We start from the raw sequence: 27494 nt of genomic DNA on the forward strand, positions 1-27494 counted from the left end.
CACCTTCTTCACGAAGTCTTCCTACATCACTTCAAAAGAGATCTTTCACTTCTAAACACCCCTAGCACTTGCTTGCACCACAGTATGGCACATTTTGCCTTATACACTATATCTTCTCTAAGTACTAAAAGTTCCTGAAGGTTAGGGTAGCTTCCCCTTTTGTCTGCCCACAGTGCCAGGTACAAATTTACATGAAGTACTTATCTAACTGCCTTTCATCTCTAAAAACAACACTAATACAAATAGCTAAGTAATTAGGTGGGTGCTCAGAAGTGCAAGTCCCCATAGACACTGAACACCTAATTCTCACTCTGAAAGAAATTACAGGCCATCGAGTACAGCCCATAAGGCTAAAAAAATAGCATTATTCAGATGCTTCCTAGAATTGCTCTGGCTACAAGCACATTTGAGGGAATAAGGGCAATTCGAAATAAGTCTGTGTAAGTCAAAAAGACTTCCTGTGCTCTCCTTTTTCAGCCAAGTTGAGTAAGCTGAAATCAACACAACTTTCCCTNNACTGGGAAGAGCTTTTTGAGAATACAGCAAGGATGAGGAGCAGCCAAGCAATAGGTTACATCACACCAAGCAGCAGAGAAAAACCTCCATCTTCCTGGAATATGGACTGCCATAGTCCCAGAGGACACCTCCATAATCACCTGGGTACCAAATATCCATCTTGATCATAATCACTGTCTGAAAGTGCTACTGACTCCAATTCAACTAAAACATAATAATGGAAACACAAACACCTCCACAATCCTGATGCACCCACCACCACACAGTCCCCCCAAAATAGGAGAATTAGATTTTGGAAATAAACGAGAATTCATTTTTACTCCGAAGACTGCTATAAATTAAATATCATTTAGAAACCAAATGACCCTAAAGTAGTAAGATAATCAGTCAACAGAATCAAATAGAAGGTTAACTGTTCAGAACCAATCTCATTAAAATAAACGAGGAAACGTTTGCTAGTGACAAACAACATAGTTGCCTTTTCCATTATATGAGAATCACTGCTAGCCTTTTTAAGTATAGAAAGTTAACATTACTATTGATTTACTTAGAACTCTCCTCTTAAAGAAATTATACATAAGAAAAAATACGAAACCCAATTGATTTTAGCTGTGAGACTATCAACTATGTTATTACTGCTCTGCACTCTGGACTTAAGTATCTCCTGAACTTTACTACCTTCAAAGTGGAAATTTGGAGTTAAAAGTATGCTTTAAGGAAACTGATGACCAGATTAAAACCCCCCTTCAAAAAACGAATCAAAATTTGATATTCAGTTCAGTTATTTACAGAATTTCGTTAGTCATTAAGGGAAAAGAAAAAAAAAACCACAACCTTGTCAAGCAGCACGAAGTAACCACTAACACTAGCAGTGACTGATAAAATGGGGGCCTGAGGCAGAAGGCAAGGATTCAAAGCAAACAAAATTAGAATAAGATAAACAACTCATTAAAACCATCTAAAGTAACAGTAACTTATGAAACCTACAGGGTTATAGTCAATTTCAAAACCTTTTAAAAAACTAAAAAGCCCTACCAAAAAAACTAATCTCGAAAAAAGTGAAACAAATACAAGACTAAAAATTCTTCAAAATAATTTCAGGATTTTATACTCGTAATTCCGAAAACATTAATTTCACACTTCTCAAAACCTGCATGCCTTCGTGAACTCTTTCATATGATGGTTAAAACTAATTATTCAAAAAGAGCTTAATCTGATGTAACATCTTAGCAAATGTAGGATAGATTTGAAAAAATACAAGCAAAGACAAGAGTAAATGATAACTGATACCCAAAGGCTTTCTGGAGGGCAGAGCTGGGCTTGGATTGGCAGGAGGGAAATTTTAAAATTTATCTACAAGTCACCTTACACGAAAAAATTTATTCGTGTCTTTATTACTCACACAAGCATGTTTTAAGAATGTACTTTTAACCTGTGGACAACCAAAGTTATAGGAGATACCTTAAAGCATTGTTGCCTATTTTAATTTTGATGTTACAGTCTAAATCCTTAACAAAATTCACACAGATCTTCATAATGAAACACTGCAGAAATGGAAAGGCTTATATTCTGTAGGTAAAGGTTACCTTACGTCTCACTTATTTAAAGTTTCAGTTTTGCTTTTTAATCTATTACAGAAAACATCTCTTGTGGGACATTGTAAAGGGCATACCCTCCTGTCAAGCCAGAAAGCTCAAACACAAAGACACTGAGCTAACCAAGTGCTGTAATTCTTCCAAACTGAGCCTCTCCACACCCCCTCCACCCTTCCCCCCAACAGATATGTCTATTAAATCAGTGTCTGTTCTCCCCCTCGCACAACAAAGAGAACTTCTCACCGCATGAAATTGCCGCTGAATGGACACCAGAAAGCAGGATTTGCATAATTCCTTCCAACGAAACCCTGTCGGGAAGGAGGGGATGAGGGGCCCAAGCGTACGGATAGAATCTCCTAGATTCTGCTGGGGAAGACCTGGTTCCCAAGAATATTCCCCACGGGGGGAGAAGGGGGAAAGGGGCTGGAATTCTGCGCCTCCCCGAAGACTGGGCCTGGGGGACGGAGGAGCACGAGAAAGCATTTTCCCCCACAGCAGCAGCACTGAAGCAAAGATGGGGAAATAACAATGCTGGAGGACAGGAGAGTCAGACACAAGGATGGACTGGGGCTAGGGGGCGGCGGGCGGAGCGGAGACACCACACGGGCCACTTACTTTTTGGAGGGGGGTTAAATATATGAGTTAAGCCCTTATGGTCCCGCCGGCCGCCGCACAGAGGGAAACGGGACCTTGGGAGAGAAAAACAGACAAAACACACAGTGTGAGAGGCGCAGCTCGGCCGCCCGGCCCCTCCCGGGGCGCCCCCGTCCACACTCCCTCCTGCCCGTGAAGAAAAAGCCACCCGAGGCCCGGGAGGCTGGGGGGACTCTCGGCGAGGCGGCGGCTCCAGCAAACCCCCCGGGAGGGGACAAGAGCGACCCCCCGCTCCGGCTTCTCGGTAGGACCCAGTTCCACCCCCCTTCCTCCCCGCCGCGCACACACCGAACACAAATACACACACACCGACCCAAGCGTCGAGGATTAACTCCCCGGCCGCCGCCGCCGCCGCCGCCCGCAGAGGAAGTGCAGCCGCTGCCCCCCGCGGCCATGACACCCTACTTGGCTCGGTCAGGCGGACCCGGGGCCTGTGACAGCTCCGGCTCCCTCCGCCCCCATCTCCACCTCACGCCTCGCACACGCCCGAGCGCCGGGCGCCCGCCCGCCCGCCGCCGCGCGTGCACGCGGGGACTGGGGCGCGCGCCGCGGCGCGTGGGGGGAGGGGAGGCACGGGAGGGGGAAGGCGCCGGACAGAGCGGAGGAGGGGGCTGAGCACGCCCCCCAGCCCCGCCCCGTGCCCGGCTCCGCGGAACCGGAGGCGGCGTCCCCGGTCAAGTGGCAGCGCCGCGGGACGAGTCTCCACAATAAGCCGGCGGCGGCGCCAGGCCGCCGGGCGGGGAGGGGAGAAACGGGGAAAGGAAGGGGGGAAACGGGGAAAGGAAGGGGCACGCGCTCCCGCCCGAGAGCCCGCCCCGGGAAGACGCGCGGAGGGGAGGGGCCGACGCGCGTGCTCAGGCCCGAGCCGGGGAGAGCCCGCCCGGAGGTCGCGCGCGCCCGCACTCCGGGGGGTGGGGGAGGGGGACGCTCGAGCCAAAGAGGGCGGGCGGGCCGGAGCAGCAATTCCCTCTGCCCGGCTCCCTCCCTTGTCCGGGTCAGCCGGTGGCGGGGCGGCCCAAGGGCCGGAAGCGGCCGGGGGAGAGTCTCACCTACACAGTGAATGAGCTTGTGGCGCCACGAGTCCAGTTCTTGCCGAAAGCCGCGTCTCTCAACGGAGCATTGCTGCCGCCTACACACCCTCGCCATCTTCTGCCGCCCGCCCGGCCCTGCCTCCGCCGCGGCCCCGCGCACGCCCAGCCGCGTCGCCCGGGGCCGCGCACGCACCCGCGGCCTGGGCGTCGCACCTCCCGCCGGGGGCGGTGCGGGGGCAGGGCCGGCCTCACCTCGCGGTGTCCCAGGCGTGTTCGCGGGGGCTGCCTGGGCGCGCGCGGACCCCGCGCTCACCGCGGCGCGGCCGTCCGACTGCTGTACCCGCGTTTCTTGGCCGCAGCCACCGCCACCTCTGGCCGCCGGGAAGGCGCCTTCGCGGGGCTGGAGCTCGCCCCGACCCCAGATCCTGCGCCGCTTTCGCAGTGTGCCCCAAGGCCACCGCTGCCCCTACCTCTCCCTTCCCGGGACTTTTTGTTTCTTAAACTAGCCCCATTTATCTCTTCTAACCTGCCTATTGCCCCACACCAACTGTTGCGAGTTCCGTGGTAACTGGTTCTCTGAACTTCTCAGCTGAAACTGCTCCTTTCGGGAGCCTATTTAAGAAGCCGACTTAAGAATAAATGTCCAGATGCCCGTGGAGGCACTAAGCCCCCAAAGTTTTAAAAACTGAGAAGGATATAGTTTAAGTCATTGGAAGACACTGGAAGTCATTGGAAGACTTCGTAAACCCGTAAAAATTGAATCAAGCTTTTTAAATTATAAAACTAGGCGGATTCTACTAACAAGGCTGGATCACAGGCGAAATTCTCAAGGTGGCATATTCGGATCCGCTGTGTGTGTGTAGAAAGAGGTTTAAGAAAATTGTGCTAAAGGGAGAATGATATTTCAAAAGAAGGCTAAATTAACAATACTTAAAGCAGAGTGTTGGAAAATGGCATAATTCCATATTTCAGGTAAGACTGGAGAAATATTTTCAATGACGAAAGGGATTTTCAGGTGAAAACCTGGGGTAATTAAATAACCCTGCGTAGGGCACTGCCTGTTCCATTTAAACATTATTCTGAGCTTAATTACCTGACTGCTATTTGGGAAAGAAAGAGAAAAGAGAAAATGGAAGGAAAGGAGAAAGCAGGGGTGGGAGGGGGGGTACAGAATACAAAAGAAAAAATGGAAAATAGATCTCCCTTTAGTATGCTAGGGTTCTGGCCGCTTCCTCACCTTTGGGGTTTAAGTCCTGCTTTTAGATATTTAAATTTAAATGTGAAGAATTTTAATTACTGTAGTAGGTAAAACAAAGTCATTAAATACTTGCAGGCAAGAATCCCGTTGGTGTATTGATTTCTGTCTTTTCAAAGTAGTGGTCCTGGTCTCTCAACCAGGCACTTGTGGAATGCCCTGTCTAACCATAAAGAGATGGACTGGGTGGGCCTCTTGGGTAGAAGTGGTTTGAAATGTATGAGTAGGAAGGCACCTCTGCTCCCCAAATCTAACACCAATGATTAGAAGTTCATGATATTTCACCTGCTAAAGAGAACTGTCAAATGGACAAACTGTTAAGTCAGGAAGTGTTGAATTTCTGTGTACACAAAACTATCCTGAGTAGTGACAGAAAAGGACAAACATGAAATGAAAGATTGCTGAGGACACCCACCCTGCACCTGTGATGGCGGGACAGCTTGTATCTTAAATATGAATCTCCTTTTCTTTGCCACTAGGTGGTAGGTTTGAGTCTTGTAGCTTTTAATCAAGTTTCCATGGGTTTTGAAAGAAGTATGCTTCATGAAGTTTCAAATAAATGAACAATATATAACTTTAAAATGAATTAATGGATGTGTTTTCCATTTACCCATAATCTGCTTGAAATGATCAAGCCAAGGGTAATACTTCCTCAACATAATCTCTTAAAGAGTCTCAGACATGTAGATTAAGAGGATCCTAGAGACTTAGAGATTGACTCTAATTTGAAGTATGGAATAACAAGCCCAGACAAGTAAAGTGACTTGGTTGCATAGCTGCTCAATAGAAAGAGGGCAACAAAAGCCAGAAGCCAGATTTCCCAGTTCCCAATTCAATGTTATTTCCATTACTCCAGTTTGAATTGCAATTATTGCTTCACTTATTTTAAATTGGGAACCAATATATAGTTGACCTGTCACAAAGGCTTACTTGGAAGGAAGGATGAGGGGACAATAGTAATAACTATGATTTATTGAATATCTACTATATGTCTAACATTGCAACTTTATTTCATTCCATCTGAATAACAATGCCAAAAAGGAGGTATGATTTATACATACTTTTACATTTTCCAGATTAGAGATTCAAGACTCAGAGGAGTTAAGTGCCTTTGTCCAAGGCCACCAAGTTACCAAATGGCAAAACCAGAATTCTAAGATCTCTCTGAGTCCGAAACCCTCTAATTGTCCTGCAAGTAGAAGCAGGATTCTGCACACAGAGGATTCATGTAATTCCACGTGAGAGGTTATGTTCCATTGCACAGTTGAGCAGTTTGACAAAAATGTTGAACTCCTATCATGTGTCACACAGTGTCTTAGGCACTTAGGACACATAGATATCTAAAACATAATTTCTGACTGCTAACTCTTTTGGCTACCCTGGAATAGGATCCTAGCTGCAAGCTCTTTCCCATTCTGGGGAAGATCGAGCAATACAACACGGTGGCTAAGAGAGTAGATCTGAAGACACGGAGAGATTGATTAGAATCTTAGTTCCATCCATTAGAACCTGTGTGGCCTTGACAAATTAACTTTCCTGGTCATCAGTTTCCTCATGTGACAAAGAGGGTAATAGTCTACAAGATAGAGATTGTGTGAAGATGAAATGAAACAATCATGGACAGTGGCTGTCATATTGTTAGCATGAAATGACTATCAGTTCTCAGGGTTAGGCTCCCATCTGCTTGTCTAGCATGCAGGGTGACAGGAAACTACGATGCTTGTACAGTTCGGGATGAATATCTAACAGCGTGAAGAAATAACAGCAATGACCTTGGCCTTTGAAAACAACATTCCCTAAGTTATGTTCTATAGTTCTTGCAATGGTCAGATGATAGGGAAAAACGGAGCTCAGAAAATGACGATCAGAGAGTGGGGGTAGCCTCTGTGAACCATAGACTGGTTGGTCAGGATTATATCAAGCTTGCGTCTGATTAGTTGGAGGTGGCATATAATATGGGAAAGGACGTCAGAGAAATGGGAGGATGAAACGGATTGGAGCTTTTTAAGAAAGAAGTCTCCTGATGCAAGACTTGTTAAAAAAAAACATGGTCAGCTTCTCATGAATTCCGATAAGTGACACTTTTAAAAGCACTCTTCATGGATTATGTCTTATTCCTTACAACAACCCAATCAAGCATCCCCATTTGATACCAGAGCACAGAGAGGCTAAGTAACTTGCCTAACTACAGGTTATGGTAGATTTGGATTCAAACCCAGGCAATCTGGGTGCCTGGGTGGCTCAGTCTGTGCCTTCAGCTCGGGTCTCGATCCCAGGCTCCTGAAATCAAACCCCAAGACTGGTTCCCTGCTTAGCAGGGAATCTGCTTCTCCCTCTGCCCCTCCCCCTGCTCATGTTTTTTCTCTCTCTCTCTTTCTCTCTCTCTCTCAAATACATAAATAAAATCTTTAAAAAAAAAAAACAAAACAATCTGGATGCAGAGCCGGCTCTTTAATCTTCGCATTATTTTGCTTCCTGTACTGCAGGGAAAACGGGACCTGGAATTAGAGCCAAGACCTAGTGGGCAGAAGGGAAGCTGGGACACTTGGAACTGCTCCTGTAGGGGTTCTTCGTGCTTTAGTAAAAGACTTTCCAAGTTCCTCTCTTTTCAGTCTGCCTGTGTGCCCAGAAAACTTTATGGCTTTACTTTATGTTATGTGTGTAAATGACACTTTTTTTCTTTTAAAGTTGTTTTGAGATATATTTCACATACTATAAAATTCACCTGTCAGTGGTTTTTTAGTATATTTACAGGGTTGTGCAACCATCACCACAATCACTATTAGACCATTTTCATCAGCCCCAAAGAAACCCCATGTGTATTAGCAGTTACTCCCCATTTCTTCCTTTCCTCAAACCCTGGCAACAACGAATCTACTTTCTGTCTCTGAATTTTCTTCTTCTGGACATTTCAGGTAAATGGAATCATATAGCCGGTGGTCTTCTCTGACTGGTTGCTTTCACTGAGCACAATGTTTGCAAGGTTCATCTACACTGTAGTACGTATCAACACTTCCTTTTTATTGCCAAATAATATTTCATCATATAGATATACAGCATTTTGTTTATCCATTCCAACTGATGGACACTTGATCGATTTCATGTTTTAGCTATTATAGGTAATTCTGCAATGAATATTTGCAAACAAGTTTTTGTGTAAACATGTGTTTTTATGTTTGTTTTAAATATGAGTATGCATATGTATCCTACCTATTTTGAAATAGTTTCAAATTATAGAAAAGTTGCGAGAACACCTATATTCCCCTCACAAATCCCCCAATTGTTAATATCTTGCACATCTGCTTTTGCTCTCTATGTACCTGTATATATGGTTTTGTTCTTGTTGTTGGGTCTTTTTATGAACAATCCGATAGAAAACTACAGACTTGACTCCTATCATCCCTAAATATCCAGTGTGAATGTCCATAAAGCAAAGACACTCTCCTTCATAACCACATATAACCCTCCCATCACATCAGAAGATCAACACTGATACAATACAGGCCCCATTACAATTTCACTCTCTGTTAACAATGACGTCTCTTTTCCTTTTCTGGTCCAGAATCCCATCCAGGAAGTTACACTGAATTTAACTGCGTGTATTCTCAGTCTCTTTGATTCTGGTACAATCCTCAGTCTTTTCTTGTTTTTTTTTTTTTTATGATCTTGACAGTCCTGAAAAGAACGGGCCTCTCATTCTGTAGGGTGATCCTCAACTGGGTTTATGCAGTGTTCCTCATGACTAGACTCAGGCCATACACTGTGACAAGAAAACCACAGAAATGAGGCTGGGGTCTCTGGGCATCTCATCGAGGGCTCATGATGTCAATTAACTCTTCACATAATTGTGATGAAAATTTGCTCATCTGATCAAGTGGTTTTCTCCACCATAAAATCACCATTGTTTCCTTTGTACTTGATAAATATTTTGTAGGGAGATATTCTGAGATTATACCAACGTCCTGTCCCTCGCCCTACCCACCAGCCTTAACATCCATGAATCGTTGCCTGAATCACTTGTCACAATGATGATGGTCAAAAAGTTATTTTCTTCATCGTTTCTTCTGTATTAACTAGTTTATATTTGAATATGAGTTTGTGCTCTTCCCCTTTTACTTATTGATTCATTACTTATGGACTCATCATTTCCTGTTTCATTCAGTGGGTTGTAATGGATTGCTGTAGTTATTGTCATCATCCCAGATTTGGCCAGTGAGAGTCACTTCAAGCTGACTTTTTTATCCTTTTGGCATACCCCCATCATTCTACAAACATTTTCCTCATTTTCTGGTACAGCTAGATGTTCTAGGCTCATTTTGTATTTTCTCTGCCTCAGCTCTAGAATGAGCCCTGCTTACTTTTGGTGGAGGATTGTATTCAGAAATCAAGATTTGGGCTCAGTGTGTTCACTCCTACTGGGGTGTCATGGCTACTAGGTCTTAGCAGCAGTCAGAGCTGTGAAGTATATGTGTGTATATACATATGCATATATGTATATATATACACATCTATCAGTTATATACGTATACATATATACATATGTATATACACACATCTGTATTTATATTTCTATATCTGTCTCTAAATATAAACACCATGAGTTTACACTGATGCATTCGATTCCAATCCAGCCCCTCTGAATACTTGCAAGCCTTTCCCTGCTACACACTTATAAATCCCCCTTTGACAGTGAGAAACCAGGTGCCCATATTTTTTCGTATTGACTTCAGTATATTTATTTGCTTGATCCCCACTGCATTTAACAATCTCCTGACCATACTCGCTGCCTCCTTGTCCTGCTGCCTCCAGAAACACTTCTCAATAGTGTCATCTTCTGGGGCGCCTGGGTGGCACAGCAGTTAAGCGTCTGCCTTCGGCTCAGGGCGCGATCCCGGTGTTATGGGATCAAGCCCCACATCGGGCTCCTCCGCTATGAGCCTGCTTCTTCCTCTCCCACTCCCCCTGCTTGTGTTCCCTCTCTCACTGGCTGTCTCTATCTCTGTCAAATAAATAAATAAAATATTAAAAAAAAAAAAGAGTGTCATCTTCTGGCTACTCAAGTATCATCTGCATGGCACAGCACTATCCAGGGGATGTCAATTCTCCCCACATTGGATGGCATACATTCTGTGCCATTCTAACCAAAACTCCAAAAGGAACTCAAAAAACTTTCCAAAATTTATAAAGAAAAATAAAGGTCCATGAATAATTACGATATCGGTTTTGAAAGAGAAGAGCAGGGGTGCCTGGGTGGCTCAGTCAGTTAAGCATCCAGCATCTGACTTGATTTCCACTCCGGTCATGATCTCAGGGTTGGAGACAGAGGCTCGGTGAGGCTCTGCGCTGCACGTGGAGCTTGGTTAAGATTCTCTCTCCCTCTTCTTCTGCCCCTGCCCCCCCCCCCCCCCCCCCGCCACACACGCACGTGCTCTTTCTCTCTTTTTCTAACAACAACGAAAAATTTCTTAAAAAAGAGAACAGCAAAGAAGAATATGTTAGCCTTGGAAATGTGCAGCTTAGATCCTCCGAGAAAGAACTCACAGTTTGGCTTGTAGGGATTGTGATCACTACATAGCCTCCAGCTGTCAGCTGCTTCGGGGTTAGCCTCAGCTGCTCAGAGCTATTTTGCCCAAGGTCACGTCTTTCTGGGGCTGCCAGGATACGGTGACTAAGGGCTAGCAGGCTACAGCCTGGTCACTTCTGCCTGATGCTGGACACTGACAGTTAACACTTGTTCCAAAGTACTTCACTGGGTTGGCTGAGGCTTTGTTGACCTGAATCTTGGTTTGAATACTTTCTCTGCCCAATTCTGCCCCCCCCCCCCGACCGCTACCAATTCCCTTCCACAAATGCTAGTCCGTAATAAACCTTTTGCATCCCAAAGTTCATCTCCAATTCTGCTTCCAGGGAATCTGACATGTGACAAGGAGAGATTTACTTTACTAAATATTATAATATAAGGCCATAGTCACAAAATTACCATGGTGCTAGCCTAGGAAGAAGGCGATGATAGACAATAGTATCTTTGTGGTCACTAATGTTAAGAAAAAATTTAAGTTTATGAGATATTTTCCTAAATGACAATGGAATGAATTAACTAAGATATAAAGAGTTTTCAGAAATTGTAGGAATGAAACTTAAATGTCTTTAGCATTGGGATACCTGGGTGGGTGGCTCAGTTGGTTAAGCGTCTGCCTTCAGCTCAGGTCATGATCCCGGAGTCCTGGGGGAATTCATCGGGAGGCTGCTTCTCCCTCTGCCTGCCACTCCCCCTGCTTGTGCGCTCTCTCTCAATCTCTGTCTCTCTCTCTGACAAATAAATAAAATCTTTGTAAAAAATATCCTTAGCATTATTTTTTTTTAAGGAGTGAGCCTTTTTTTCCCTATAAGCCCTCGGAATCATATTCTATGTTGATCCTTATGCTGAGCTATTTACCTGAACACATGGTATTTTGTTCATCTGGTTCTCAGGAAAAAACAAACAACAGTTCACTGTTGTCTTTGTTAGGTGACTTGGGGGGGGGGGGGAAGAATCACCAGAAAGGAGTTATTTATAACTAGGTAGCAAATATTATAACTAGGTAGCAAATTTTCCATGGAAAATTTGTTTCTTTTTAAGCCTGAAAAGGTGTAAAATACATCTGAGTTAGGCAAAATGAAAGTGTTTAAAGCCAAAGGAAGTCTTCAAAGAAAATTTTAAGTAAGAAAAAGAAAGTTTGGTAAAATCACAGATAGTGCTTAAATATTCTTACTGAGCTTTGGCAAAACCTACATTTCAAAATTTACATCTGAGATTCTTCCCATCTAACAAAAATGACCTCTCATTACTGAGCAGTTCTCATGTCATCTTTGAAAGGTTGATTATACAGAGCCTGCTATGTAGCAGCTACCCAAACAAATGGGTGACTTGTTCTGGTCAATGAACTGATTATGGGCAGAAGTGAGACACATGACTTCCAGACCAGGTTATTTTCATGGGTCTGAAGATGCAGGTGCAGTCATTAGAGATGTAAATTATCTTCAAGGTTGGAAACAGAACAGACACAGCTGGGCATAGAATTCACATCTACTCACTCCTTATACAATGGTCTTTCAATGCTGGCCTCCAAGAGTACTAGATATGAGATGAGATGAGATGAGATGAGAAGAGATACGATATGATACAATACTAGGTTATTATATATTTTTAAAATTTTATTTATTTTTGCAAGAGAGAAAGCGAGCAAGCACGAGCGGGGGTGGGGAGATGGAAGGAGAAGCAGACTCCCTGCTGAGCAAGGAGCCCGACGTGGTACTTGATCCCAGGACCCTGGGTTCATACCCTGGGATTATGACCTGAGCTGAAGGCAGACACTTAACCAACTGATTCACTCAGGCACCCCATACTAGGTTATTATAAAAAGTAGTTTCATCCATGTAGGTGAATCTTAATTATTTCTTGAAGTTAATACAGTAATTATTAATACCAAAAAAACACACAAAAACCCCACAATACAGATTTCTTAAATACCCTTCAGTTTAGGGGAAAAAAAATCAGGGTAACTTATATGAACTTGTGGAATAATGATACTACTTGTTTTTTTTTGTTTTTTTGTTTTTTTTTTTTAAAGATTTTATTTATTTATTCGACAGAGATAGAGACAGCCAGCGAGAGAGGGAACACAAGCAGGGGGAGTGGGAGAGGAAGAAGCAGGCTCATAGCAGAGGAGCCTGACGTGGGGTTCGATCCCACAACGCTGGGATCACGCCCTGAGCCGAAGGCAGACGCTTAACCGCTGTGCCACCCAGGCGCCCCTAATGATACTACTTGTTGAGTGAGGACTCCAAGTCTTGAACTAAGCACTTTACCTGCCTTATTTTATTTCAGACTTAAAACAATTCTACAAAATAGGTACTGTTTTTAAATCTCATCTTAGAGATGGGAAAAATAAAGCACACAGAGTTTAAATTTCTTACTCAAATTCACACAACAGGTAGATGGAAAAATTTGAACTCAGGAGATTCTAGTAATTTGGTTTTTATCCTCTTCACAGATGAAGGTAAATGCTAGTGTGGCTTTGTATGTAATTAAAAGATAGCCAAACTTCCTTTTTACTTTTCTATATCAATTTAAACACCGTGCTATTGACATTTAACAAATGTTTACCCACTAAGTCTTTGAAGTTCTGCATCATTTAATTGGGATTGTTGTTTCTTCAGAGCATAAAAGCTCCTGCGCTGACTAATACAGTTATTCTTGAAAGATGATAAAAGCATTAGAATATATTTAACAATTCCACTAACCAGTCCACACTCTTTTCTTAAAAATCCCATTAATATTCTTTTATTTGTGATTTCTCATTGAAATGCCTTTCTCATTGAAATGCCTCTTAAGTTCAAGGGCTGTCATTTGTCACTAAAGCCATGTTATGCTGAATGTCTTATACAATTACATATGTTTATGACTTATTATTTTGCCTGCAGGCCTGTAATTTCTTCTCAAGCATTGTCTTATTGATCTAATAACGGTTCTTTTCAAATCAATTGAAACGCAGAAGTAACAAATTCCAAAGCATACACCGTGGAAGACTTGAAGTACTGTAGATAAACTGGTAGGACATGAAACAAAGGACAACTCCTCTGTTCATAGGATGGGTGACATTTCATGTTCAGAGAAAGAGAATAAATATACTCAAGTGATGAATGACATCTTGATCTTTTCCACACATTCACTTAAAAAAAAAAAAAGAAAATATAATCTCCACTAGTTGCTTGCAGTTGATGTAACCTTAGCATGAAAAACTCCCTGTTAAAACTCTCCTTGAAAATTACTCTGTAACATCTCTCCGAAAGCTTTTATTCTTTCAGAGCCTCCTTGACAGACGCTCTCCTAGACGCAGTGTTAATGCTGCCGGTAAACTCTAGATGTTCCAAACAGACAGGGATGTGGCTGCGCAGATGCTCTTTCATACTGTGTGACACTTTGGATTCTGGCAAACTCCTCAACTGCTCAGTTCTTGGACCTATCACCCTTTCAGAAACTTCAGGACCATTGTCATCATTATACTTCTGAAACCGGTTGGATATCTCCTTTGATAATGCTTTATGACCTTCAACAAATCTCTGATTTTTCTGGCCCTCAGTTTCTACTTCTTTAAAAGGAGAAGTTTGGACTAAGTATTCCCGACTTTCCTTAGACCTTGAGTTATTAGAGCTCATCAACGTCAAGTGCTTGAAAGCTGCAAACAAATAATTTTACAGGTGCATATTTTAATAAAACACCTCAGTGTGTAAAAAAGAATTGCAAAATTGTGTAGTACCTACCATGGCACATTGGGTAAAATAAGTTGACTCAACTTTGGATGAACCCACACATCTTTATTTGACGTTACCAATACTATAGTGCTGTTGTTGGTTCCGCATATGTGTAACCACCGTTAGAGCTTAAAACATTAGGAGTTTTGGGGCGCCTGGGTGGCACAGCGGTTAAGCGTCTGCCTTCGGCTCAGGGCGTGATCCTAGTGTTATGGGATCGAGCCCCACATCAGGCTCCTCCGCTATGAGCCTGCTTCTTCCTCTCCCACTCCCCCTGCTTGTGTTCCCTCTCTCGCTGGCTGTCTCTATGTCTGTCAAATAAATAAATAAAATCTTTAAAAAAAAAAATTAGGAGTTTTCTAGGAAGGAGACAGTGTACGTAGGAAATTTTTACATGCCTCTTGGTGAAAGCATGGCCAACAGCTTCAAAATTTGGCACATACCTTAAGGGGATATGAAGACTGGAAGCCTTCATTTGACCCCTGAAATACCCAATGTCTTCCTACAACCCCATATATATATATACCAAAATCTCTTGCTGTTCCCTGCCCTGGGATCTTCTGCCCCAGGGCCAATCCTGGATTCTATAGCGTCCAGCTATAGTCAGCAAGTGTCCCCAGGGCAAACATATCTACAGATCCTCGGTGTCATTCAGTACTCCCTCTAAGGCCATCAACCGTTACCCATTTTGGTTCAGTCTGCTGCTACTAGTACATACTGTGTTATGCATTCTTTTCAAATTCATATCTGAATCTTCAGTCAAATGTATACTTTGCCTAGTTTACTGTGGTTTCACTGGGGAATATATATCTGAATCAATTTTCAAATGCATATTTTACCTTATTTATTCTTAATGCCCCCATACGGCCCACAAATCATTTTTCAAACAAAAGGAAAAAGAGGGGCATCTGGCTGGTTCAATTGGTAGAGCACTGGCTCTTGATCTCAGGGTTGTGAGTTTGAGCCCCAAGTTGGGCGTAGAGCTTACTTAAAAAAAAAAAAAGCAGCAGCAGCCTTCGTGACTTTGACTTCTGTCAGTATGGAAGGCTAGACACTATAAAACATTCCATTACTCCAAAGCAAGGAGATTCTGGAAGAGGTTAATTTTTTAATACATCACATGGGATTGCAATAAATAAAGAAAATCTAAGTGGTCCCTAATAAAAAGTATGCTAAAAGCAGGATGGCAGTGTGAGTAGCAAGAAGCTTGGAGTTTGCACTGCCCTGACGGTAAACCTATCAGCGCACCAACTGATCAGAGACCAAACCTTGGCCTAGTTCCAAGCAGACATCTTGAACCTTGACCCTGAGATTCCTAAATAAGAAAAGATCTTTGGAAAAAGCTAAAGTCGTTCCCAAGATGGTAGCTCCTGTTGGAGCTAGGTAGCTCCTAGTAGAAACATCAAAAAATCCCCAGGTTAGGCCTATAGGATCCCCAAAGATAAATACATATAATCTTACAATCAGAGATGGACAAACATAAGAGAAAATAAGCCACTATGACCTACAATCAGAACAACAGGCAGATTTAGACTTCCATGGTCTTCAGATATTGAAATTATAAAATTGAAATATAAAATAACTTCCTATGAAATTTTAAAATTGAATTACAAAAATGATCAAGACAATAAGAGATTATCAAAAGTGACTGGGAATTTTTGAAAGAGAAATAAGAGTGTACTTGGTACGCCTGGGTGGCTCAGTTAGTTAAGCGTCTGTCTGCCTTCGAGTCAGGTCATGATCTTGGGGTCCTGGGATCCAGCCCCCTGTTGGGCTCCCTGTTCTGCCAGGAGACTGCTTCTTCCTCTCCCTCTCTACGGAACCCCTGCCCTTGCCCCCCCCCCCCCAGGCTCTTGCTCTCTGACACTCTCTCAAATAAATAAAATCTTTATTTTTTTTAAAGATTTTATTTATTTATTTGAGAGAGAGTGAGCGAGCGAGAAAGAGCAGGAGCTGGGGGAGAGGCAGTTGGAGAGGGAGAGGCAGACTCCCGGCTGAGCAAGGAGCCCCGACACAGAGCTCAATCCCAAGACCCTTGGGATCTGGCCTGAGCCAAAGGTAGAGGTTTAACTGACTGAGCCACCCAGACTCCCCTCATAAAAATAAAATCTTTTTAAAAAAATACAGTGTTCTTGAAAATATATATTAAAAATATCATTGGTTTTTTTTTTAAGATTTTTTTTATTTTATTTATGTGACAGAGAGACAGCCAGCGAGAGAGGGAACACAGCAGGCGAGTGAGAGAGGAAGAAGCAGGCTCCCAGTGGAGGAGCCCGATGTGGGGCTCGATCCCGGAACGCCGGGATCACGCCCTGAGCCGAAGGCAGACGCTTTAACGACTGCGCTACCCAGGCGCCCCTAAAAATATAATTGTTGACATTTTAAAATTAATTAAGCCATTGGTTAAACAGATTAGGCACAGATGTTAAGGACGTAATGGAAGTTGGATCTAAATAAATCATCCAGAATGTCATACAAGAAAACAAGGGGATAAACATTTTGAAAGTGGGAGTGAGAAACATGGAAAATAGGATAGTAAGTCTAATTTATAGATTTCTTGGGGATAAATTAGTGAGAACAGAGAAGAAATGGCTGATAAGTTGATAGATGATAATTTTTCACTTCTGACAAAAGATATAAACCCATAAACACCCAAAACATTTATCGCAAGCTTGATAAATAAAACACTCTACACCTAGAAACTTTATAAACTCCAGAATACAAAGGAATACTTTAAAAATCAGCTTAGGAGAAAAAATGATTTGGAAATGAATGACCACCTGACTGCAGACTCCACAGCAACAATTCAGGTTAGAAAACTAATTGAGTAACGCCTTTCAAGTGCCAAAGGAGCCTATTAACCTGGAATCAGAAAATGATGAAGGATTTGGAAGACAAGCTGGCGGAACAAGAGTCCCCCAGCTCTAAGAAGGAACCACCCTTAACAGAATTTTACACCACCCTGGAAGGAGCCCTCCACCCTTTCTCACGTGATAGATAGATGACAAAAACCCAATTGGATGACACGTGCGAGGGTTAATCAGATTAAACCAGCCCGCCAACAAAGCCCATAAAAACCCCTAGACTTAGAAACTTTTGTTTGTAACCCTCTTGGGTCCCCTCCCTCTCTAGGTGCTTTGTACTGTTGCTCAGTAAAACCTTGCTTTGCTGCGCACCACTCTGTCTGGTCTACCTCTTCATTCTTCCAGGCCACATGACCAAGAACCTCCGGCACAGAAGGAGAAGGAAATCCTGTACCAAAAACATTCATCCACTCTCAGTTCTGTACCTACTGAAATTATCTTTCAAGAATGAAGGCAGGGGCACTGGGTGGCTCAGTCGATTGAGCGCTGGACTCTTGACTTCGGTGCAGGTCATGATCTCAGAGTCCTGGGATCCAGCCCCATCTTGGGCTCCCCATAGGCAGGGAGTCTGCTCATCTCCCTCTCCCACTTCCCTCCACCTGCTCGTTTTCGTGCGTATGCACTATCGTGCTCTCTCTCTCTCAAATAAATCTTAGAATGAAAGCAGAATAAATCTATTTTGAGATTAATATTTGAGAGAATCTTCCACAGATCTTCACCAAAAGGATTTTTTTTTTTTTAACCAAAAGGACTTAAAAAAAAATTGACTTCAGGAAGAAGAAAAATCTTGGAACAAAGACCTGAGATCTGGTGAGCAATAGCAAAGAAATTGGTAAACTTGTGGGTAACATTAAACATTATTTATATGAAGTAAAAATGTTATAATGTCTCATTTGTGTATTTTTTAAAGAATTAAGCGAAAATACTGAGTAACAATAAGTTACGAGTTAGGAGTAAAGGATTTAAGAGGTATTCTAAAGACTTCATGTAATTCAGCAGAGGGACAGATATGAACTATAGAACTGTTGGTATAAGTAGGCATGACAAACTTCAAGAATAACTAGTAAAAAAAAATGGGAATAGTATGTAGACCTTTAAAATGTGTAGAGAGGTAAAATGAAATAAAAACTAAAAGAACAAACAAAATAACTTTAATTTTTGTAAAGAAAAAAATGAAAAAAGCAAACCATTGAAAAAGCAAAACATGGGGCGCCTGGGTGGCTCAGTCGTTAAGTGTCTGCCTTCGGCTCAGGGTGTGATCCCGGCGTTGTGGGATCGAGCCCCACATCAGGCTCCACCACTGGGAGCCTGCTTCTTCCTCTCCCACTCCCCTGCTGTGTTCCCTCTCTCGCTGGCTGTCTCTATCTCTGTGAAATAAATAAATAAAATCTTTAAAAAAAAAAAAGAAAGAAAAGAAAAAGCAAAACATATACACAGCAAAAAGTTAGATGATAGAAACAAATTCTAATATGCACTTAGACTAAAATTCCAGTTAAGATTCAGAGATTGTCAGATTGTTATAAAATGGAACAACCAGGCTTTCTAGGGCTGGCCATAAATGAATAATTGGTACTATACTTACTCTCTCATCATATACAACTATGAAATTGCCAAAATACATGAAGCAATTATTTGTAGGCATTGAACAATAGATGGTGCTGATCTGTGATCTTTGAGAAAATGGAAATACATGAGGTGAGCTCCATATTCAACCCAATTTTCTGCCTGGGCACCCCTCCAAACCATGGTGAAAGGAGGTGGAGCCTAAACAGAGCAGGAGGCAGATTCTAGACTACTGTAGTGAGCGTAATGTGTGAGGAAGGTTAGAGGAAAGATCCACACAAAAAGCAGCGCAAAAATTATGCAAAGGGATTCCTTTAATGGAAATCCAGTCTTTTTGATGAATGCTACGTAAGTTGCATGTGCTCGAGAAAACATCCAGGAGACCTGAGAGAAAACAGCTGCTAGTGGATTGCAAGAACAGAGATGTTCGAGAGATCTTTGTCTTTTACTCTGGGCTTTGAGTTTGGATCTCATAACTCTCATGCCTAAGGAACAGGGCTACTTTAGCTGTTGAATAAGGGAACGCTAGAATAGTCGTAAAAAAGGAAAAAACAAGGGGCGCCTGGGTGGTGCAGTGGTTGGGCGTCTGCCTTCGGCTCAGGGCGTGATCCCGGCATTCTGGGTTCGAGCCCCACATCAGGCTCTTCCGCTGGGAGCCTTCTTCTTCCTCTCCCACTCCCCCTGCTTGTGTTCCCTCTCTCGCTGGCTGTCTCTCTCTGTCAAATAAATAAATAAAATCTTAAAAAAAAAAAAAAAAGCTCTGACAAGATCAGGCTAATCCAAATTAAAAATTAACTTACTTCCAGAAAAAGAAAAGTCTTAACATTTTTAAGAGGAAGACAACAAAATCCAGCTGCTCTACAATATAATGTCCACGATGTACAACATTCAATAAGACTTACTAGTTGCAAGACTAGACCTTCAGGGATCATTTCTATGGTTTGCTACCGGAGAACGTGCAGAAAACCTGAAACCATGAGGAGGGCGCACTGTCCCTTCCTGAGCGTGAAGCTGACTCCACTGGGAGTTTTTTTTTGCAATCGCCCTTCGTCATTGATGATCATTCTTCTCCTTCGGAGAAGCTGGAGGGAAGGGACGCTGTCTGAGTAAAACAAAACAAAGCAAAACAAGAAACCTTACTAGTTGTGAGAAAGGAGAGTGTGATAAATCACCAGGGAGGAGACAAAAGGCAGAAACATATCCAGAGATGGCAGAGATTTTTTTAAAGGTTTTATTTATTTATTTGACAGAGAGCAAGAAACCACAAGTGGAGGGAGAGGGAGAAGCAGGCTCCCTACCCTCAAAATAGAGATCTTTAAAGGACCTCAATATAGGGGCACCTGAGTGGCTCAGTCTGTTAAGCATCTGCCTTTGGCTCCTGTCGTGATCCTGGGGTCCTGGGATCAAGCCCCGCATCAGGCTCCCCGCTTCTCCCTCCCCCTGCTTGTATCTCTCCCACCCTCTGTCAAATAAATAAATAAAATCTTTTAAAAAAAAAAAGGACCTCAAAATAGCTATTTTAAGTATGTGAACTCCTTGAAGGTACAAACCACGCCTTCTCCCACAGAGGCCGTATAGGCTAAGGGCTAAGAGTACAGGCTCTGGCATTAAGTATATGCCTGGGTTCAAATACTAGATCTGGCATTTGATAATTACGTAAAATTTGGAAAGGTATTTAAGTTGTTGGGGCCCTGGTTACCTGACCTTAAAATGAGAAAAAGAATATCTTTTTCCTAAAGTTGTCCCAAGATTAAGTGAGATAATGTGCAAGGAGTAAGAGCTCCGTAAATGTTACCCATTATTACGTAAACCATAGCACAGACTGGCTTAATCAAAATGTTCAATATTTTGAATAAAGAAAGGAATGGATGATTCCAGAGGCTATTATCAAGCCCAGGGGCACTCAAATCTGGTCTGAATGTTAGAAACCAGCTGGGGTAGGATTAGTGAGCATTATGTTGTCAAACCCACTCAAGGCATCAAGCAACTGACCAAATGGAGGAGGGGTCAGCAACACCTGTGCTCTGGCCTCTCGCAGTGAGAAAACAGCCAAGAGCGCCAGTCAAATCAAGTACTCAAGTTTCTGGAGCCGCTTTAGGGAGAACTGAGAGCCAAATGTGCCCCACCCAGCTGGAAGCACCTTGTTTATCTGCCGCTCTCTGTTACTGATTAACAATAGGCACCCCCCCCCCTCTTGCCACACCCTGCTGCTCAAACACAATTAAATTTTAAAATAACATGACTTTAGGAAGAACCGGACAAAGTGCAGGAACTTGGTCAGTGGTCAGTAGGTGGGAATTGGCGGGGTATAGGTAGCAATGATAGTTGGGACTCAGAAAACACTTTGTACCCATGTACTTTGACAAAGAATCAGATCCAAGTTCTTCCCCTAGAGTGGAGGAAGATAGGGAGCCTTCAGAACTAGGTGTGGGAATCTGTTTAAAATCCCAAACTCAGGATCAAAACCAGACCACATGGAATCTGAACTTTTTGTGTTACAAACTCTGACCCCCATGGAATCTCCTTTGGCCGTGCCCAAGGGAGGTCTGAACCTCAGAAGCAGAATAGGAATTGTGAGGAGGGCACTTGAGAGGCAAGTAGGGGCTTCAGCTTCAGTTCAGGGTCTACCACTAGCTCCCTCTATATATTTTCTGATCTTCTAAGCCTTTCCCAAAGTGTCTCCCCAGGATTTTAACAGGTGTTATGGAAAAAAGGGTTCTGGTTAACCAATATTTTGCAATCTATCATATGTGAACCACTGGTGATAGATGAGATGACTTTAGGAAGTTCTTGGTTGAAATTAACATTTTTTCCATTCTAACTAATTTTGGCAAATGATCTTAATTTTCCATTGAGAGTAGTGATATCAAATGCTCTTTACAATGTATTTTTTAAAAGATGAGTGGATTTAAAGAAGAAGATTAAGTCAATAATAGTACACACTGTGCAGATACAGCAAAAAGCATGAAGGTGGTGCACAAATGACTGAAATTTGATAAAAGTTCTGTTAAGTTGAACTGGCTTATTTATTGTAAGACTTTTCAGAGTTTTTGTCATGTCGATAAATATTTTGCCTCTTCAAGAAGGGATTTGGCATCAAGCATTTTTTTTTTTTAAGATTTTTATTTATTTGACAGAGAGACATCCAGCGAGAGAGGGAACACAAGCAGGGGGAGTGGGAGAGGAAGAAGCAGGCTCCCAGCGGAGGAGCCTGATGTGAGACTCGATCCCAGGACTCCGGGATCACACCCTGGGCCGAAGGCAGACGCTAAACCACTGAGCCACCCAAGCACCCCTGGCATCAAGCATTTCTTTAATTCTTTTGGCTATAGAATCTCTCTTTCCTTGAAAATAGCAGAGTTTCTTGTTGAACGCTTCATCTGGAGATTTCATTTTGGGAAATGCTAATGAGAAATGCTGAGGTGGCTTTTAGACCTAACCTTAGGACCTTGGCTCCTTCTCCTCCCCTATGATTGATGTTAAATCTTGGAAGACAGTTCAGGGATGGGGCTGGAAATGGGTGTTAAAGGAGATTTATAGGATGGCGAAAAGCACATTAGCTCCTAAATGCAATGTGGTATCCTGGATTGGATCCTGAAACTGAAAAAAGCATTAGCTGCAAAAATCTATTGAAATCAGTGTAGTTAGTTTAGTTTAGTTAATACTAGTTAAAACTAGCAACATACAGTCTGGAGTTTCAATAACAATAATATGCTAAGGTTGGTTTCTTAGTTTTGACAATATACTGTGTAATGTAAGATGTTAACAATAGGGGAACCTAGGAGCTGTGTCGGCAAACTGTGGATGGAGCTATGGGGTCTAGTAGGTAAAGCCGCCAAGCCCGGTCACATTGCCTACTCCTTTGCCTGGTCTTGTGCTGCTCAGCATGAAAGGACAAGGGCTAAGCTAAACTCAAGAGCATTCACAAGAAGAAACTCAAGACGAATCACATTCATTCACCAAACCCTTGCTTAGGCACTTCCACGTGCTTTAGTTGGTACCAAATTTGGCCCAGAAAGAAGTCCCTGGTAACGGCAAAAGGAGGGGCATTTCCCACCCTCCTCTCCCACTTTCTGTTCTGGTTACTCAGCCCTCCTGGCCACAGCATAGCCCCTACAACATTCTTCAACTTCAAATTAAATTTAGGGCCAAAGTCCCCTTGGGGCCAGAGAAGGTAAAAATTTCTAGACCAAGGACCTGAGCATGTTCACCTATCTGATTGGAGAGCTGCAGTCAGATTGGGCTATAAAGTCGTCACTGGGTGTTGGTGGATGAGGCAGGTAGATGGGAGGGAGGAAAGTTCTGGCTGAGAGAGGCTAGGCTTCTGTAACTCTGCTAACCTTCCCCAGACGCTGTGTCTAGGTGATAAAGGGGTGGAGAAGAGAGAGAGGTAACCACCTACTTCCATGTGCAGACAGACCCTGGCATTTATTACAGGCTTATCACAAAAGTCTACAAGTTATTATATTTCATAACAAACAGTTATTGCAGGGAGAGAAGGAAAACAAGACCTAAGGGGAACAGAAAGGGAGATAAGCATCAACAGAACAAACACATTTTATGAAGGGCCTCTCTTAAGCGCTCTTCTTGGAGAATCCTGGTCCACCTAAAATGTTAACACAGAATCTTCAAGATAAAATTTCTTCTCATTGATAGGAATTAACATGAATATATGGGATGCATGTGATTGTTCTCAAGGCAATGTCAATGTGGTGGGAAGGAAGGGGAAGGACAATGGGAAGACCTAGTTTGGACAATGCACTTGGCTGGGAAGTCTGTGGTAAGTGTATTCAGAATCACATGTAGGTGAGATTTCACTGTCTTTTTCAACTGGTTAAGGAAATGCTATTGCTTCTTTCTACATTAATTTGTTTCTAGCTGTTTAATCAAACCCACTTATTAATGTCAATGCTTTTAACTATTTCTTCTTTAGTTTCCTAATACTAAAACTATATCATCTACAAAAAATGATTTTTGTTTCTTCCTTTTGGTGTTCATTCCTCTTATTTTATTTCACATCTTGCTGCATGGGGAAGAATTTTCAAAACGGTAGATGATGATTAATAATAACAGTCCTCATCATTATCATTATGACCATTATTTTGAAAGAGTGCCTCTCATGTTTCCCCTTCAATTTTATTTGGTTTTGATGAACTGTTCTTTATCATATCATACCATTTTCCCACATAGCAATTCATCTCTTCTCCTCTCTACCAGTTGGACTCCCACCCATTCTACAAAGATCATATGAAAACCCTTATTCTTATGAAGTCTGTGTATACAAAAGTACATGTAAATAAACACCCAGCTAAACTCATTGTCGTTTTTTTACAGTTCATAAAAGACTTTCATATACAGATTCTCACTGGGTGCTCTTGACAGACTATGGAGTAAGCATTGCTAGGACTTCTACATATGAGGAAATTCAATCTTTGTGTGGCTGAGCTATGAGCCCAAGAACTTATAAGGAAATTGACTACAGTTTTGCATTTCAGGGAAAAGATACTTATACGTCAAGGAATTGCAAGAGTTGAGACAGTCCAAAGTGTCACATCCAACTTACAGATTAAGGTATTGAAAAGCATCTTTCACTTTTCCGCCCACTCCCCCACCGCAGTGTGGTTCAGGCTGCACCGCACTCCACCTCCTGCTAAGCTAGCAGCATCGTTGTTTTTCTCCAGCCGCCATTTTAATCATCTAGAAGGACCTCGTCAGCCATGATGAGATGTAAGATCTAGGAGACTGCAGATGGGCTGTGCCTGAAGGCGGAGGGGAAGACCGTCAGTAGGACAGAGGGTAACATTGGTGACTTGCTCGTTGGTGGAAATGCCTTCGCTGAAGGCTGGGAGGGAGAAGGTACCAAAAGCACCGTCATCCCTGGTGTTGATATTGTCACAAACCATCACTTGCAGGAAACCAGCTTCACAAAAGAAGCCTACAGAAGGTACATCAAAGATTACACGAGGGGCACCTGGGTGGCACAGCGGTTAAGTGTCTGCCTTCGGCTCAGGGCGTGATCCCGGCGTTATGGGATCGAGCCCCACATCAGGCTCTTCCACTATGAGCCTGCTTCTTCCTCTCCCACTCCCCCTGCTTGTGTTCCCTCTCTCGCTGGCTGTCTCTATCTCTGTTGAATAAATAAAATCTTTAAAAAAAAAAAGATTACACGAAATCAATCAAAGGCAAGCTTAAAGAACGAAGGACAGAAAGAGTAAAACCTTTTATGACAGGGGCTGCAGAACAAATCAAGCACCTCCTTGCTAATTTCAAAAACTAGCAGCTCTTTATTGGTGAAAACGAATCCAGATGGCATGGCTGCTCTGCTGGACTACCGCGAGGATGGTGACACCACGAATATGATTTTTTTAAAGGATAGTTTAAAAATGGAAGCATGAGGGGCGCCTGGGTGGCTGAGTTGGTTCAATGTCAGACTCGATCTCAACTCAGGTCTTGATTTCAGGGTCATTAGTTCAAGCCCCACATGGGGCTCCATGCTGGGCATGGAGCCTACTTAAAAAAAAAGAAGTATGGGGCGCCTGGGTGGCTCAGTCGGCTAAGCATCTGCCTTCAGCTCAGGCCATGATCCCAGGGTCTTGGGATTGAGCCCCACATTGGGCTCCCCGCTCAGTGGGGATCCTCCTTCTCCCTCTCCTACTCCCCTTGCTTGTGCTCTTCCTCTCTCCTGCTCTCTCTCTGTCAAATAAATAAATAAATAAATATATTTTTTTTTTTAAAAAGAGAGAAGAAGAAGTATGGATCGATGCTGATGACAGCTATCTCAACCTCTTTCCTGGGCATCAGTTTCTCACATGGCATGGCTTAAGGACAGCTCCATTAAGATGGCCCGCAGGAACCCCAAACTCCAGAATTCAATTTTTCACTTTTTCTCCCCAAACCTGCTCTTTCTTCTCCTTTCTCTGTTTAGGTAGATAGCAGTACCGCCACAATCAATGATCTGGGAGTAATCTCTGACATCACTTGTTCCCTCTTCCTGCCTCTCCTTCCACATACAATCTCTGTATCCTATTGATACGACCTTCGAAATATGTCTCAAGTTTGTGTACTTCCTGATTACCACAGCCCTACGTTGGGCAAGCGTCACCCCTCTCGCATTGGGGCAAAACCTCCTAATCAATCTCCTAGCATTCACCTGTTCACTTAGGAATTCTTTCAGTTGCAAGCAACAGGATACCCTACTTAGAACAGATATTAAAATGGGGCTGATTTTCCTCCGTGTTACAAGAAACCTAGAGATAGACACTTGAGGCTTTGCTTCAGTCCATTTCTGTCAGGGCCTTATCTCATGAGATAAGGCATCCCATCAGTGTTCAAGGGCATGGAGAAAGCAGAAACGCAGTGCCCAAACTTCTCATAAGTACGGCCAAAGTGTTCCCAGAATTCTTTGGGAAATGTTCCCTTATCTCTTTAGCCAGAATTGGGTTCCTGACTCCCATCCCCACACCTAGCTGCAAGAGTGGCTGAGAAAATGGAAAACAGGATGGCTCAAAGCTGGGGACTGCCCGTTTTCATATGGCTCTTGAGCTAACAACAGGTTTTATGTTTTTAAGGGGTTGTTAAAAAAAAATGAATACTTAGCAAGAGCCGTATGGCCCATGAAGCATGAAATATTTATTATCTGATTGTTTACCAGAAAATGTTGCTGACCCCTGAAGTAGATCAAATGTAATTTTCTAAAAGGTAAACCTCATTTGATCATTCCTCAGTTTAAAAATCCTTCAGGGTATCCCAAGGATGAAGTGGATTTCAGCCTTACCCTTAACAAGCCCTATGAGGTTCTGCCTGATTTGCTTACCTTTCCAATCTTATTTGCACCTTGTACTCTATGGTCTGGCCATTCTGGACTATTTTTTTGGTAGGTTCCTATATTAGTCTCCTATTGTTCTTGTAACAAATTACCACAAACTTCATGATTTAAAACAATGTAAATGTATGATCTTATAGTCCTAGAGGTCAGAAGTTCAAAATGGGTTTTTCTGGACTAAAATCCAAGTGTTAGCAAGGCTGTGTTCCTTCTGGATGCTTTCCGGGAGAACCTCTAGAAAAGTTCCCTTGCCTTGCCCAGCTTCTAGAGGCTGCCTGCCTTCCTTGGTCCATGGCCTCATTCTCCATCTGCAAAGCCAGCCCTGTAGCATTTCCAAATCTCTCTCTGACTTTGACCTACCACCTCCCTCTTTCAAGTAAAAGCATTCTGTGATTACTTGGGCCACCGAGACAGTCCAGGATAACTTCTCCATCTCAAGATCCTTAGTTTAGTCACATCCGCAAAACCCTTTTTGTCAGGTAAGCTTCCATATTCACAGATTCTGGGGATTAGGGTGTGATCTTCTGGGGGGGCGCATTATTCCACCTACCACATGCTTCACACAGCCCAGCTGGGGTCTTTACATTTGCTCTTCTATCTCCCTGAGAGAGCTCTTCCCTTGGCCTGGCTAAATCCAGATTATCCATCTGCCCCAGTCTAGGTGACACTTCCTCTGAGAAGTCTTCCTGGACCTCATCTACATGTTTCTTTCAGTGCTTAGTACTTCTCTGTCTTAGCAATGATCACACTATTTTAAATGGCTTGGTTAGACATCAGTCTCCCCCCACAACACCACACAAGGGCAAAACCATGTTAGTTTTCCTTGGTGTCGTATCCTCAGCGTGGTGTCTGGTATATAGTGGGTACTTCACACATATTTGTTGAATGAACGAATAAATG

General features: G+C 42.9%; 1 protein-coding gene and 2 pseudogenes across 17 annotated transcripts in view; 2 read left to right on the forward strand and 1 right to left on the reverse strand.

Annotated features, from left to right (window-relative positions):
• The window catches only part of LCOR (ligand dependent nuclear receptor corepressor), a 171605-nt gene extending 150471 nt beyond the window's left edge, over window positions 1-21134 (reverse strand). For 6 of the 17 annotated variants that reach the window (XM_040624796.1, XM_040624791.1, XM_040624790.1 and 3 more), the window contains exons 1-2: window positions 3815-3951; window positions 2727-2800 (exon numbers count right to left, since the gene is read on the reverse strand). Coding sequence is in view for 4 of the 17 variants with exons in the window: in XM_040624800.1 (XP_040480734.1) it covers window positions 3815-3911 (97 nt within the window). In the remaining 13 variants the exon portion in view is untranslated. Of the gene's footprint in view, window positions 1-2354; window positions 2420-2726; window positions 2801-3814; window positions 3961-21122 lie in introns of those variants that run through there. The other 11 variants (XM_040624794.1, XM_040624787.1, XM_040624793.1 and 8 more) reach the window with 8 other exon arrangements.
• On the forward strand, window positions 19682-19883 carry LOC121101339 (annotated as a pseudogene).
• Window positions 21135-23506: 2372 nt separating the features above from the next.
• Window positions 23507-25155, forward strand: LOC103658825 (annotated as a pseudogene).
• The last annotated feature ends 2339 nt before the right edge of the window (window positions 25156-27494 follow it).

This window comes from Ursus maritimus, unplaced genomic scaffold, assembly GCF_017311325.1.
Source record: "Ursus maritimus isolate PB19 unplaced genomic scaffold, ASM1731132v1 scaffold_7, whole genome shotgun sequence".
Lineage (NCBI taxonomy): Eukaryota > Metazoa > Chordata > Mammalia > Carnivora > Ursidae > Ursus > Ursus maritimus.